General features: G+C 39.3%; 1 protein-coding gene across 1 annotated transcript in view; it reads right to left on the reverse strand.

Moving 5' to 3' along the window:
* The window catches only part of LOC131665838 (uncharacterized), a 70,440-nt gene that overhangs the window by 24,188 nt on the left and 30,215 nt on the right, over window positions 1-16,037 (reverse strand). The window contains exons 5-6 of the mRNA XM_058937999.1: window positions 11,563-11,675; window positions 7,401-7,566 (exon numbers count right to left, since the gene is read on the reverse strand). Of these exons, the coding sequence (XP_058793982.1) occupies window positions 7,401-7,566; window positions 11,563-11,675 (279 nt within the window). The remainder of the gene's footprint in view (window positions 1-7,400; window positions 7,567-11,562; window positions 11,676-16,037) is intronic.

The following is a 16,037-nucleotide window of genomic DNA, read 5'->3' on the forward strand; positions in this document are numbered from 1 at the left end:
CGTAGGGTCACATATTGCAATACACTTTGACCAGTAATATCACTTTGCAATATCTGTTTACTTTTTCAGATAATTTTATTGCATAAATCTGGAAAAGTGCTATAATCTTCAATCACAGACATTTTTACACTGCATGAAATACGCGAATGTACTCAATGTCTAACAAATTTGTCAATGGTCATGTGATAAGAAGAGATAACTTTCACATTTTCAAGATAAATTCCCCTACAATACCGATACGACTGATTTGAGCTTATCATGATTATTTTTGCTTACTTTTTCTATCTATTTGTAAATTACAGCGATTTCACGTGTACATAATCACTCGCTACTCTATCATATATAGCCAGTTTGCTGTCCAATCGTCTCGGCACAAGTCAAGGACAACGTGTGCGTTAAGTCATGCCAATTATTATTTAATTAATTTTCGTTCGTTTTCATTCTCTCTGTTGTAAAAATTATACGTTACTTATTTTCCAGTGTTTTTCGTCGAAAACAATGGAAAAATTCCATCAATAATATATTATTTCTATATAACAAAAAGTATATTCGATAATAATCAAGAACAATCGATCGATTAAGAAACGACGCTAAATAAAACTGTGCACGCAAACTTCGACACATACGAACATCAGCAGAAGCGTACAACTCCATTGCATGCCTTATCTCGTTGCAAAGTGCACTGAACTCTCTGCAAGCTCAACATTGCCTTTGCCACCGTGCACAATTGAGAATCGCGTAAAGTAGACCAGACGCGAAGAAAAGAAACGACACTCAGTTTTAAAAACTCGTAAACAACAAATTGTCGGATGTAACTTTCTATTTTTTCAAGTGTGTTTTGCTCGTGAGTAGTTTTTCGAACATTGCTGTGTGTGTGATTTCCGTTACATTACATGTAGTAGTAGTGGTATCTCTTTTTCTCCTCTTTTTAGCCTGCTCGAGCAAAGTGACAAACGCACAATGGACCGCTTGTTAAGCGCGAGAAACTTAAAACAATGCCGACTTTGCACTTGTAGGCACCACCTTTTCAAGTTATTCTGCAAATGGCAATTTCGCCACGGCTCGTGCAAATTAATTTTCAACCCCTCCCTGTTGTGCGCGCTGTATATATACCGAGCGGTACGAGGACTTTTCTACGAAAATGGAAATGTTTTGAATGTACTGATGAACGTTTCGCGGTGTGCCGCCTGTGTTGTTTTCTTTTGGGCATTTGCAACTGTCTGAAAGACAGTTGCGCGCACAGTTATTAAAACTTTAAGTCCGATGTTTTGGCGCTTGCTAAAAATTATGACACGATTAATAAATTTGCTGTAACAATATATAAATAACAATGATTATGTTTCTTGGACAAAGTGTTGCGCGATACAATTAAATGTTCTTTTAAGTGTGCATGCATTTTAGAAATTGGTTTTCCTTTCACGATGATTTATAAATAGAGAGATCTTGTTTTTATAAAACACTTCTCAATATAAGAAATGAAAGCTATTCATTTTTAGATCATTTTTGCAGCTATTATTTAAGAAAATCAGTTCTTTAAATTCGTTCGATAGTTATTTTAATAAGAAACCTCAAATGAAAAGTTATCTTAACGTTTATCATTCGAGGTACTAACGACTTTTGTAAAAACACTCTCATCAATTCGAATTCCACATTAAAAAAGGTAATGCATCCTACTAATTACCCAGATGTTCCGAAGAAAAAGTTTCAAAGTAACCGAGATCATCGATGAGCCACAAGATCGTGAAAACCTCGTAGGCAGAGAAGAAGCTCAAGAGCACTAAGTGAAATTAAAGCGAAATCTCCATCATGGATTCAATCGACTGACTCGATCTCTCTCTCTCTCTCTCTCTCTCTCTTTCTCTCGAGGACCCTTATCCACTTCCTGTCGTCCTTTATATAAAACTTTGCGGGCGGCTGCTTAATTTAGCCAGGATACCACCTCCCGCTATCTTGCCGGCTATTATTTACAGTACTGAGACTTTTAAATGCACTCTGCCGCTAAACTTTCTGTGACGTGTGATTTCTTGTTGGCTAAAGGCTGCCACTGCTTTTCAGAAAGTCGCTTCGCTCACTTTCTATCGGCGTTAGCTCCACGTTTTCATTGTAATAAATGTGAAGTTTTGGTTATCGAGTGTACACGAGATTTACTTTTGTGAATTATTGTTGTTTGACTTGCTTAATTCTTTTGTCGAGTATTCTGCTGGCCATTGTTTGATCTTCATAATTTTCGCAATTTTTCAGCTATCTGCATAAAATTACTTCGATTCATTTATTTTAAACATTTAAGTGGCGATTGTTTCGATACTATTTTCTTTTAACGAAGAGGTACGTCGGTGAAAAAAATTCCATTTCTATGAAAAGCGTTTGGGGGCCAAAAGTTTTTCATTGATAGTCACGCCAAACGAGAAGGTTTGTGGAAGGTAAAAAGGCCAAGTTGCAGAAAGGCAGCTCGTTAACGATAAGGCGACGCGCCTGAAAGTAGATTTTTCGTTGCCGTGTTTTCATCGTCGCATCTTCCTCTTTTCTATTTTTTTCACTTGGCATGCGCTTCGACCGGAAGATGGAGATTTCGTTCGACTCGCTGAAAAAAAAGTCGCAATAACATCTCTGGAATTGTGCCACATTAGAATTTTTTTTTTTCAACGAGCAACTCATTGCGTTTATGGACATGATTTTTCAATGCTTTTAGACCACATCTTTTCATTGTTTTTCTGCTCTTTTTCGCATTTTAAAACGGGATATTCATCGATTTTCGACGTAAATTAATGTTATTGCAATCGCTTCGGGATGACTCAAATTTCTCTAGTTAGAAGTTTTCCAATATGCCACATGACTTTGAAAAACGAAGCAGTTTTAATGCTTGCCAACGACAATTGACACAATTATATTCAGAAAAAGCGATGGTCAATTCCAAAAAATATCAGCATCGCAGCCACTGTCAAGACGACAGTACGATAAACATGTATTGCGTAATATTCTTAGCAACGCAGTTGTTTTACAGAGTCCGAAAACCATTCCCGTAAAAGAAAGTCTTCTCGCGAATCATTAAAAATGAATTAACCGTCCGCAAGGGAAACAACTGTTGGCTGCACGGTCGCGCGTAACAAATATATTGCAGGAAAAAGTACGTCCGCGAAGCGAGGAATCTAATGCTCTCGGGCGGGAGGTAAAGCGCTAAATCAGAGTGAAAAATGCGCATAAAGATTAGCTGTGGAGCGAGAAGAGAAAGAAGGAGAGGAGGAAAAAGCGGAGGAGAAAGCAGCCGCTCCGAGAAACAAGCGCGTCCGCGCGCAAAAAGGGATAAGGAGCTTGCGAGAATGCAGTATGCTCGCGAAGAAAAGCCGACAGATAAGGAAGGCCATTTTAACGCGGATCTCACGCCAAGGTCGACCCTCTCCCCTTTTTGGCTCGCTTATCGTTCCTCGTTGCTCTCACTTATTTTTTCCTCTCTTCTTTGGCGTTTCGGTACGATGGCATTTCTTGTCGCTGCCGCGTTGTTGTCCGATCGAATTTTATTGAATCTCGCAAGAAGACCTTGTCGATGTATTTAATGTATGCGGGATAGTGATACGAACACCGAAATTGAAAACATGAATGGATCGATGCTTTTTATTATTGTTATTATTTTGAGATTAATACACGATAGATTTATGCGAAGAAAATCTATTTTTTAGATCTTGTTATTTTTCTAATTTTTCTGTTATTTATTATTTCTATCATATGATTCTAACTTTATACAATCTCAACGACCTCGGTATTATATTACTATTAGTAATACATTTCGACATTGCAGATTCTCTTGTTTACTCGTTGAAAACCCCCGTAAATATTCTCCAAATTTAACATTCTGATAATTTATTTCCGTTTCCCGGATAGCTCACACTTTACAGATATAAAAAAATAAAAATATGATTTCTTCCGTTTTATTCTATTCACTTTTTCTCTCTTCCAACCACATTTTAAAATAACTATTAATTTCATAGATGGTAATCAAATTATCGATTCGTACTAATTATTTCAGCATAATTTAAAATGATAATTTCTTATTTTCTTAAAAGGATTTATCAACGGCATATTTCCATTTTTTCGGATTATTATCCATACTTATTATTCATAAATTGAATTTACTGCTGCAATATAAATTTCGCACACCTAGATATAGATATATAATACAAATGTTTTAAAGAATACGAAAATTCAAATTTTTGCACTTTTAGTACCAACCAATCACAATGTTCGATGTCGTCGACTCATCATTTTTTTAAAATAGGAAAAAAATAAACCATTTTTAGCATGACGTAGCATAACAGCTACGAAGAGCGGTGGTTAAAGTTTATATTAAGTATTATGGCAACCGGTACAATAATTTTTTTTTTAAATAATTTGATATTAGTTTCAATAATTTTGCGATAAATCAAAATTTTTCTTATTATAAAACTATTACAAAAATAAGTAATAGTAGGTTCAATACAATAATTAATTTTTTATACGAGACAATAATTCAAACAATTTATTGGAAAAATATTTATTATGATATGAATTGATTATATAAAAATCGACCGTCGTTCAGTAGCTGTATGTAGCAGTTTTATAACAGTTCTTTATAAGTTTATACAATGGTAAAGTCTAAAATAATGGCTAGCAAAATTATATGGACCAAAATTATTAATTACACTGATTTTGTTAACATATCTAAACTTTGAATCATTTGGTTATGGTACGAAATAGTTTTTCAAGTTTGCTGAAACTAAAATTTTGCAAATGAGTAAATCTGCTTATTTCACAATAAATATTTTTCAACAAAAATTTTTGTTATTAGTAAATGTATGTGTATAATTACCTTTTTTATTCAGCGCTATAATTCTCTGTTCATATCTCAAGACTTAACCTAAATTGACATTATAGCAATGATTTGTTTATTAATTATTGTATCGAGCCTACTATTACGTATTTCTGTTAGAATTATAATAATATATAATAATAATATAATAGTTATAATAAGTAAGCTTTTTATTTATCGCAAAATTATTGAAACTAATATTGAAATTATTTTTTAAGAAATTTTATTGTGTATCGGTTTCCACAAGACTCAATGCAAAATTTGCCCACTACTCATCGCAGCTGTTGCGCAATGACCTCATACTAAAAAAGGTTTATAGGAAATATAGCAGAAACAGAAATATAGTATTAGCAGATCTCAAACTAATGATTATATATATTAAATGCAAATAATTTGAAAATGTATTTAAACTTTCGTACAGAACTGATCCAAATTAAACTTCAGACAAAAGCTATCGAATAATATTATTCTCTACGCAGTTGTTGATCTGTGAAAATATTAGTTTAAATGGAAACAAAGTAAAACGAACACCACGAAGAGATTTTGCAACTCTAACGTGGTAAACAAGAAAACGATAAAAAATGAATTTTCGCAGTGTAGCTCGACTCTGATGGCATTGTTTTATATAGAATCATAAAAGCCGCAGCAGTTCCAGCTCTCGCGACTTCTCATTTGTAAGTGAGCGATTGTTTTGTCGCCCCGTTGGTAAGTTTTTCGAGTTTGCAGAAGAGGCTTCGCTTCTGAAAGATGAAAAGTGCTTTGGCGAGGACGGACTTTATTGTACTTTGAATGCCCCGAAAGTGAGTTTTAATTGAGCGGTTTTTTTATACATACACTAAAGTTTTCAGTCAGAGTTTTAAAAAGCATTTTAATTTTCGGCAAGAGCTTTCTTTTCTGCACATTTTTCTCGAGGCTATGTATAGAACTCCTGATCACAAGAATGATAATACGATCTTAAATTCTTTATACTTTTAATAATTTCAAGATAGCATATTTTAGAAAGTAACAACAACATATCAAAATTAATTTTGTAACCTCTGATTATGACAAAATGTCGCAGATTTATATGATTATTGTAAGAGCGTAAAAGTTGTATAATGATTTAATGCACGAAGACAGACAATATGCAAGATCACTTGAAAATAAGACCAAAAAAATCTTTCTGAAATTCAAATTCAAATCATCATATCAAGCTATTAAAAGATTAAATAACTAGTAAAATTGCGTGAACGAAGAATTATTTAACTAGACGAACCGACGTTTGTTCTTATGAAGAGCATCTCTTATAGGAAATAAATACTCGCAATAAATCAATTTTCAAATGAAAAATTATTTTCTTAACGTAACATATATCAATATGCAAAAATATGTCAGTACCATATAGGTAAATTACATGATATTTCATCGGCGACTGCTTTATATTCAGATGAACAAAGATTAATGTATGACTCTCGATAGATAATACATTGTTAATCAACTATTGATTTAATTCTATAAATTACTTTCAAACAAAACAAATATTGCAAATAAACATTAATTATCGCGTGAATTCGGAATAAGTTTGCACGCCAATGATTAATTTAAATACCAGTACAAGTTTAACCATTATATATGGAAGTTGCTTAAAAAATGGTTTTTATAATTCAGTAATTTTAACTGAGAAACCGTGCGTCAATGTTACCCGATTCTATCGAGCCATAAAATTTACTTTAGAGTAGCCGGAATGCGTAAGCAAGTGTAAGCACTTGACGAGTACAAGCGACGTCAACTCACGGATATATGCAAGTTAATACTTTCAGTAAACAATATTGAATTAGAAATATTTATTTTTGTTATCTAGACGTTTGCAACGTCATTCGCTATTCAGTTCCTACGTAATTACATGGTAATGTACGTCTGACAAGAAGAGAGAGAGAGAAAGAGAAAGCAAGGCACTAAAGCATCTACTCTCTCTAACTTCTCGTTTACATGTTAAATAATGCTGGCAAAGTCCAGTTCTACAACAGACGTATGTTTCAGTGGGGCGTACGTATTCTCATGGGAGGTTGTACTTTGTGTTTTAGACTCAGTGATTCTCTCTACGTGCCCGTACCGACAGTCAAACGTTATTGGAACAATACACAAGCGTCGGCTTGGTTATTTTTCCCGTCTGATAAAACCCACTCCAATTACTAGAATGTCATTACGAAGAAAATTTGCCTCGAGAAATCAAATTAACCCGGCGTATCGGCAAAAGGAGACGAAAATCGACTATAGCATTTTCGATTCGACGTTTAATTCCGGAATAGCACGATCTATTGACATCCGATACTTTAGCGAGTTTTCAAAGAGCTCCTTCTTCTCGTGCGCTTGTTGGCTCTGGTCGTCGTTCGGGGAATTTCATTTTCCCCTAGAAACGAAATCTCTTCCTTTCCTTGGAAGCTTCGCGGATCTTCGGAGTTTGAGGAAAATTTTATAAAATTGATTACTTCTGCTTAAGAAGTATGTTTAACCGGTACGTTTACAAAAACGCCATTTACAGCAAGAAAATTGCTTTTCGAAGAAAATCGTTGGTACTTACTTTGGCGGCATCAACACCGTGGTGAACGAGATGTTGATGGTGACCGTGGTATTTGAGGTGATGAGATATCGACATTTGGAATAAGGAGGATAGAGTCCTGGGTATCCAGGACTTGCTAAAATGCAGCCCTTCCGACACTGGCTCTCCTCGTACACCCAGTCACACTCTGAAATGCATGCAAATAAAGGTTTGCTATATAAAAACTCATATGCTGGTTTTTCAATTAGTCGAAAATATAGTAACAGACAGGATTTTAGCTAAACATACTGCAGTCAAATAAATTGTCACTCAAAGTAGGAGCACGTATTGCGTGGTATTTCATTTGCTGCGAAGGGCTGTTCACTCGAAGGTATCATGAAAAATTTTCAAAGCTTTGCGATTTATTTCTAGTACTTTCAAATTATAAAGTCGTTGACGCGTAACTCTCGATTGGAAGTTTTTAGTGACTTTTAGAGACGATTTACGATAATTTTTTTTCAATGAAGCAGCATATCAATATATTTACACTGTACTATAACCGATTTATTCTCTAAAAAGAAAAAAATAGTTTAAATTATTTTATGAAGACACTTGCGACCGCCAAATGGGCGGATCGATTGCAAAAACTTTCTCACAGCATTGAGCTGTTTTTCGCACTTTCGTTATTTCACTCTCTCGACTCGATTTCTCGTAGTGTTTGCTCTACTTCTCATTCCCTCGGGATCCCATTATTCTCTATTGCTCCCATCCTCGACTACGATTCTATTGATACGTCCTACTCTCGGCTTCATCAAGTACTGCAACTCCGACAGATTTCACTAAGAATTCGAATGATTTATTTCTTCTTGACTGTCAAAATTTTTTTCCATAATTACTTTCCAATTATCTCTTTGAGAAATCAAATATCTGTTTCTCATAAGATCCTCTGTACTCCATATTTAAAATGAAATTTCGACACAGCAACAAGTCAAAGAGTAAAAGAAATCATCGTCAAAAACTTCTAAAATAACTACAAATTAATTATAGAAAAAGCATAAAATCTAGTCAACGCAATATCAATATTGATATATCCAAGAGCACGAAGTGTCTGTGGCTTGCCAAAATGAGGAATAAAGAATCCACCTCACAAACACATGCTCTAAAGGAAAAAAAAGAAAATTCAGCCAGTGCGCGAGTGACTATAATGCTATTTTCCAATCCCCGAGCCGCAGTGAGTCGCGCGACCACTGAATACTAGATATGTATATATACATTTCCACTTCACGTGTGGCAAAAGCTTGGTAGAATGAAATCCCCGAGAGCGTGTCACCGGATATCTCTCCAAGAAAACGAATTGCAAGAGAGAGAAAGAGGGGGGGGGGGGGGAGGAGCAAAAAAGCGTCACGCAAGAAAGTCACGTCTCCACCACTGCGGCAGCGGCGGCAGTTCTCGAACGTTTCGCGCATATGAAATTTCGATTTTTACTACATGCTGATATAATCGAGAGAATTTGTTATTCGACTATTTCGAATGGGATATGAATACGAGAGTACGATTTTGATCGACGAACGAAATGCCAGTTGTCACTCAATTCGCAACACAAATTCCCTATTTGTCGCTGTCCTACTGCAAATTTTCAACCGATGCGAGTCTGGAAATTCTACGCGCGAGTCTGGAAAAGGGCGCGGAGTGAAATCGAATTTGAGCAGACCAAAATGTTTCATCGACGTGAGGAGGATCGAATTAAGAGACCACAAGAGGACCAACTGCATCGCCGCCGTTAACACTTAAGTCCAGCAAAGCTAAACGGCCAGGACGCGAAATTTCTAACCCATCTGTGCACTTGTACATACCTACACACACAGTGAACGCGTTGGGCGAAGTTAAAGCCTCTCGTGCACTTAAGCTTGTGCAACTTCGCTCCAACCGGAAATTATGCTCCTCCTTATCTTTCTCTCGCGCTGTGTAATGTCTAATGTCGTAAACGCGACGCTCGCCGATTCATATATCGATATTTACGTTCGACTCATGCCAACTCACGGGCAACATATATACGTAATATGCTTTGCGATTAATTTCCCTCCAAACCGAATGGTTTTTTAATGGCCACACTGCTTTAGGAGAGGCAGCAAGAGACTTGTGTGTAATAAATTTTGATTTATGGAAATGACCATCTGGTAAGTTTTGATTTGCTTTTCAATTGATGTCGAATGAAAACCGGATTCATATATAAGAAGAATCGTTAACAATAAAAAGTCGGCAAAAACAAGTCGATACATCCGAATGTAGCTCTTAAGCAATCCAATAGTAAATTCTCTTTTATTTTCGTTCGTTCGCTGAATTTATATCCAAGAGAAAATGCTTAGAGACCGCCGTTCCTCTTTGCGGTGCGCTGCTCTATACATCCAAATTACGAGGGGGCGAAAGCATTCGAGTTGCGAATGATAAATCGCACGCGGAGATTATTAAGAGGAGGAATAGGACAAGATGAAGAAATAGTGCGACGAAAGGAGAATATTTGTGGCAGGAGACACGGAACGTCCTAACTATGACTAACGTCCTGCTGATATTTTGCGTACTCGCAGTTGTAGCAACGAATTTAGCCCTTTTTTACTCATTTGGCCTGCAAACGATCGACGATCTGGTTTGTCTTTCTTTACCCGCCACCTGATATATGTCATAGAGCGTTCGCGAGCTAAGCAGCAGAAAAACTTGCCTTTTCTCTCGAAAGGTTCTTTTTTTTCAAGTTTACGTGAAAGCTAACAAACTGGAGCAGAAGATTAAGCGATCAAGAGAAGAAAGTCCGTATGCGACATGTAGATTCGTGCAGAAAACGAGATAAAGTCGTGAGCAATCGATGACCTGGCGAAGAGCAAAAAAAGCAAGAGATCCGAGCTCGAGGGTGGAGACGGGAAAAACCCAAGCACGAGGAATGGAAAAAAAAAAGGAGCAGATGATGCGGGAAAGGCGGAGTCGAGGGACGCTTCGAAGTATGTCAAGGATATTTGAAGTTTGATAAGATAATGCAGTTTTGCGTTGTAAAACTTGATGTTTCACTGTACGAGGCTGAAGACTTTCTCGTTTGTTTTCCTATACTCAAGTGAATTGCGTTTATTTTGGTTAGATTACGAACGGGATGAATTCTTTTCTCTTGGATAATGATGATGCACGCAATAATTAAGCAAACTAAAATAAGGAAGAATAAAGAAATGAATGCCGAGTGTGTATCGATACGAGAAATCTACCACAAGACGGATAAGCACAAAAGAGTGCACTCCAAAGTCCTATTAGATACCTACGAAGATAGCAAATATCGCCATCGGATTTCTTTTCTCATCCAGCAGATGAGCCTTTCGAAAATAAGCAAAGAATCAAATGAACAAAGAGGAGAAAGGCGCCAAAATAACACAAATCTGGAAAATCGATCTCGCTTCTATTTATCGTGCGTCAATATGAATTTTCAATTCTCACGAAAATCGCTCGCGTCTCGCAAGAGCATAGTCAAATAGAGACGAGCGAGGCGATGAGCAAACGCGATAGAGAGATCGAAAGAGAATTAGAGAACTCAGCGGGCTAAAGATAAAGTTGCCCGTCATCCCCTGGACCGCTTACTCACGCGCGATCCTTCCGATAACCAGCTGAGCCAACGTTTGATCTAGGTAATTGAAATGGGCGAGCGCGCGCGAGAGCAGAAGTGCGCTGTGGTGACCGAATTTCGCACGCTCCAGCTTTATAATCTCCCTCTCTCTCTCACGTGCGCGCGCGCGGCTTATGATTTTACATGGCCGTATAGGTACACAAAGCTTTTATATGTCGACGAGCGCGTTTATTCGATTGTGATTAAGGCTTGAGCGACCTGCCGCGTCAGGTGCCCATTTCATGCCTATTTTCGATTCAAGCTCTCTAATTTGTCCTTCATGTGCAAAATGCATATCTGTAACTTCGTAGACCCGTAAAATTCATTAATTAGTTTATGGCCATCTTTAGATGCGAAATCTCACTTTTATTATGCTTTTCTGCATGCAGAAATCAGAAACTGTTGAAAACTGAACTTGAAGCGGTCAATCTTTGATGAATCTGAAGCTTATCCACATTTACATTCATTCATGGTGATTGTCTACAATTAGTTGCACAAATACTTTGTCACCGTGGCATCAAATCCGTTGAGATCATTCGGATAGTAAACAAGTAAAGGATAGCTCACCAGTATTGTTGACACGTTGACCACCTTTGGCAGGCCAACCGACGGAGGTGCTGGCGGTCGAGGCAAAGCTGTAGAACGCGTAGACTTGCGATCTCTTGGTATTCTCGTTGATCCTGCAAAACAACGCAGGCACTATCGTGAAACGCGCGAAATTATACAACAGCACCGCGGGCGCGCGGCAACTCTTATGACAGATCGTATAATAACGCCGAGCGAGCGATAAATATCTCGAGCGGTGCGCTTATTTATTATGCCAGAGCCAGCAGCGACAGCAGTGCGGCTCTCTCTCTCTCTCTCTCTCTCTCAAGATTTAATGCCCGCGCAAGCTTGGCAATTTTTTTTTCGCAGCGCATGAGCTGCTGAGCTTAATGCTCGCGGAGAGTTTGCTCGCGCGGTTTTCGGTTCAGTGAATTTTTCAGTGCTATACTTGGATGTCCGCGCTACGCGAGGATTGATCGTTGTTTGCCGAAGTGTGCGATATTTCGCGCAAAACAAAGCGTCGATCGCGGAGCACCGAGTACTTGGCGACGAAAACACAAGTATGAGCTGGCGGCTTCTGCGGAGACTGCGAGGAGGACGCTCGAGTCAGGCCGCGGAGTCTCGACTGTTCGTGCGCGCTTATTTGATTGGTGAACCGCGGAAGGAGCGGAAGAGCCAAGGAGAAATAGTGGGTTTGGAAAAAAGCGACTGCTGCGGTAACACGTCTAATCGGGTTATTCACTTAAGCGTGTGTACTCGAGTTAGCGCCGCAGCAGCAGCTGCCACGGTATCAGAGGTCTCGCAGACCTGCACACGCACACTGGCACTGTGTGTCGTAACTCGTTAATTGCATTTGCCCGTCATAAATCTCCTTGCCGCTGCCGCTGCCGCTGCTGCTGCTGCTGCTGCTGCTGCTGCTGCTACTGCTGCTGGGGCGGCCGCCGCTGCCTCGCTCGAGTGTCTGATTAGCTGTCGATCGAGTTGCTCGCGTCCCTTGCCATACGACCGACTTCCGATAAAGTTTACTCCGGGAATTATTGCTGCGGATCGTTTGCATGTGGCTTCTCTCCTCGGATTAGACTGGCGGGCTGCTACGTCGAGAGTGAAAGCGTCGCGGGAATGAAAAGAGCGTTGCTTGTTAAAATCTAGACGTGGTTAAGAGCCTTGAAGGGAAACAAAGAAATCCTTCGGGCAGCAAGGCCAGTTCGAATTCCTTATCTCCATAATAAGGGAACCTCCTCTCTTTTTCCCTCGAGAGACGAAACTCGACAGGTTCATTAAACTAACGAACTTTCCCTTTGGCGCGATGGAATTTTCTTTTGGCCGCGCCATGCCGAATGGGCTGCTTGGCGACCTTCGTTACGTTACCGACGCTCCGTCAATTGAGATTAATATGCCGATCGATTCTCCTTGCAATCACATTATCAGGTCAATCGGGTGAGCGAGGATGCGTGTTTGCAAAGCTCAAACTTTTACGCACTCCGTCGCGGAATAGTCGTGGCTGTACACAAGACTTTTTATATATTAATAAAATATAAATAAGATATTTAATCGAGTGATTGATTAATCTTGATCGAAGCCGATAACGAGAAAAAGTGAATTATAGTCGTCTAAAGCGAGGAAAAGTTGGGAGCCTTCGTTTTAACAGATTAGCGCGGTTAAATCTTGTTTCGGCGATTTTCGTAATTTAGAATAATCCCCGCGTGCGTTCGCTTCTATATAGCCATCCCGCATAGCTGGATGGATTTTAACGAGGAATTTCACTGCTAATAGCCAAGGAGATGACATTCACGGAGATCGATTACCTCTCGGCGAACTGCAATTTTCCCTGCTCATCCCGCCGCCACCGTCGCGCGGTTGAGTCTCGAGCTTTTCATAATTAGCGCTAAAGCGCAAACTCGGCGTCAAAGTTTACCCTCACCTCAGCCGATCATACTTCTCTCTCACTCTTTGCGCTCAAAAGCTTCTTGCGCTGATTTTCACGAGCTCTTTGTTCTACGTACAACCAGGAATCTTACTGAAAATGCGCATACAATGTCCGATCGTACATTCGAGATATCAGTTCACGCCGAAAAGTACACGGGTCGCAACAGCGCGACAAACATTTCAAAAATATACGTCATTCAGTTAAAAAACATCTTCCAATAGATATGTATACGCAGTTCTCTCTGTCAACATAACTGACACATCGAACCATTCATGTCTATTCCAATGCAACGCAATGTAAAATTGCAAAGGCTCGACATTTTCCACGTTGCTGACATTCACAATCTCAAATATTGATCGTCGGGAGTACGAGAGAAATGAAGTGAAGTTGGCGAGAGCTCGTTATCTCAGCCCATTCGAACGTCTTAATTGCGAGGCCTCCTCTATGGAATATCAATGAGGCAGGATTTCCTTACGCGCTCGGGAATATTAATGCGCGCTGATTAGTGCCGATTGCCAAGGGGAGGTCCCTAATACTCCCTTCTGTCCCTCCCTCCACAATTTCGACGATTGACTATTGCGTCGCACGCGCCAGTTTGCACGTATTATACTCAAAATTTTCGCTATCCGCGGGATTCATTTGATGGGGTCGCTCATGCCGCACTTGATTTCATTTACTTGTTGCTTTTTACAACACAAACTGGAAAGGGAAGATTGTGCATAAACCTCGTTGTTTGATGGCGTAGATGAAAATAAGCTTCGATCGGTCATTTTAACGGGTCTCATTCTCTTTCGTTTTTTTTGCTCCGTCCGTAAGAAAATCCATGAGTTACCGTTAAGTCGTTATGCTGGCGAATGATTCCATTTTGAACAAGTTTCGACCGACCACTAAAAAAAATTTATCTTCTCGGAAAGCAGAGATAGGAAAAGGCTTAATCTCGCACGGTCGTTTTCCATTAACGATCAGCAGAGAATGATTTCATTAGAGAGCGCGCGTAAAGTATGCTCCCGTTTTCAATTTATTATTTAAAACTTTGGATGAGGGTAGTGAGCCGCCTCACATTAGCCAATTAATACAGCATTTTATTAATATTCGTTATAATAGAAATTATGCGCTAATTAATATTAAAGTATTACAAGCGAGTACTGAAAATCATCTTTGATTATTTATTTCTTTGTTCGACAACAAATCAAAATTGCATGGTATGTATCCGCTTGAACGCGAAAAATATATACTTTTTCTCGATGGAAAGGGAGTAGAAAAAGGATCTAAAAATTCAAACGTAACCGAATATCAGTCGGCAATCTGTTCTAGGGGCGTTTGATGACGAGAAGAGGCGAACTAGAGCGCACGAAAGCCAAGGCTTAAAAGTACACCGTGAAAAGGGATGAGAGTACGGATATAAAGCCCTGAAAAGGATTTCCAGTGGTGTGCGGCATGAACTCCACGCGGCTTTTCTTTGCTCTGTCTGACTGGTCGACTGAGACCAAGGGAGAACCGTAGTGGCTTGAGGAAAACGTGCATTCGGTCCAGGTGTAAACGTTACCCGAGATAGAGCCTATTGATGATTTTAGCTACCTATTTGCTTTATTCGTAATTTTGGGTGGAAAGTTATAAAGTTGTTTTTCCTCGATTAATATTTCAAAGCAGATCTGTCTGAAGTAAATATATAGAAAAGCCAACACATAAAGAGCTCGTACAGCTCCATTTGCTGATGTTAATTAAACAATGGGATTCCAAACAATTCATTAGCGCACTTCGCAACTAATTACACGATCCTTGCCGTAAGCCCCTCGCAGGCCTCATTCATGCTCATCCTTCGTCAGACAGAGAGAGAGAGAGAGAGAGAGAGAGAGAGAGAGAGAGAGAGAGAGAGAGAGAGAGAGAGAAACGGTAGCGGCGTTTTGCATTTTTTAACGTTGAACAGCTTCCGCAGCAAGCGAGAAAAGTTGGCGCAAACAAAGTTCGCCTAACACGCTCGCACACAGCAAGAGAACAGTTGCGCGTAATCCCTTGTACTTTTTCTGTTGCTGCCTTTCGGAGCTTTAATTTTTTTTTCTGTGCCTCGCACATTGAAAGTGTGCTCGTTGGCGGAGCCTGAGTTTAAGCGTTTCTTAGCTTTTCAATTCAAGCATTTAAGTAGCTCCCTTTTGTGATTGTTTCTCTTTGTTCTCGTTTTCTTTCCTTCTTTTTTTCCATCACGCCTTCGACGCGAGCGAGCAAAGGCATTTGCTCGCACAATCGAGTGCCACGTTTAACGCACAATCAACGTCGTCGCGTTGCTTCTTTCAATTAACCTCAATTCTACGATCGTAGTTTTCTTTTTGGAGGTTAAAATACGGCCGCGATTAGTTACTTTAGCAAGGAGGTGAAGGCAAGTTTAATCAACAAAAATTTTCTTACCGAAACTCCAATGAAAAGCTCGCGCGCGCTTGTTGTGATTCACTCCGCCAAGTGCTGCAGGTGAACTGAAGCGTCTGGAGGACTGAAATTTCACTCGAAAAGTGAGAGATTGAGGCTTGCTCTGGCTCTGCCGGAAAATATTTGTATTTTACGTGGAAAGGAGGAG

This window comes from Phymastichus coffea, unplaced genomic scaffold (assembly GCF_024137745.1).
Source record: "Phymastichus coffea isolate CEN01 unplaced genomic scaffold, Cenicafe_Pcof_1.1 PCOF00054, whole genome shotgun sequence".
NCBI lineage: Eukaryota > Metazoa > Arthropoda > Insecta > Hymenoptera > Eulophidae > Phymastichus > Phymastichus coffea.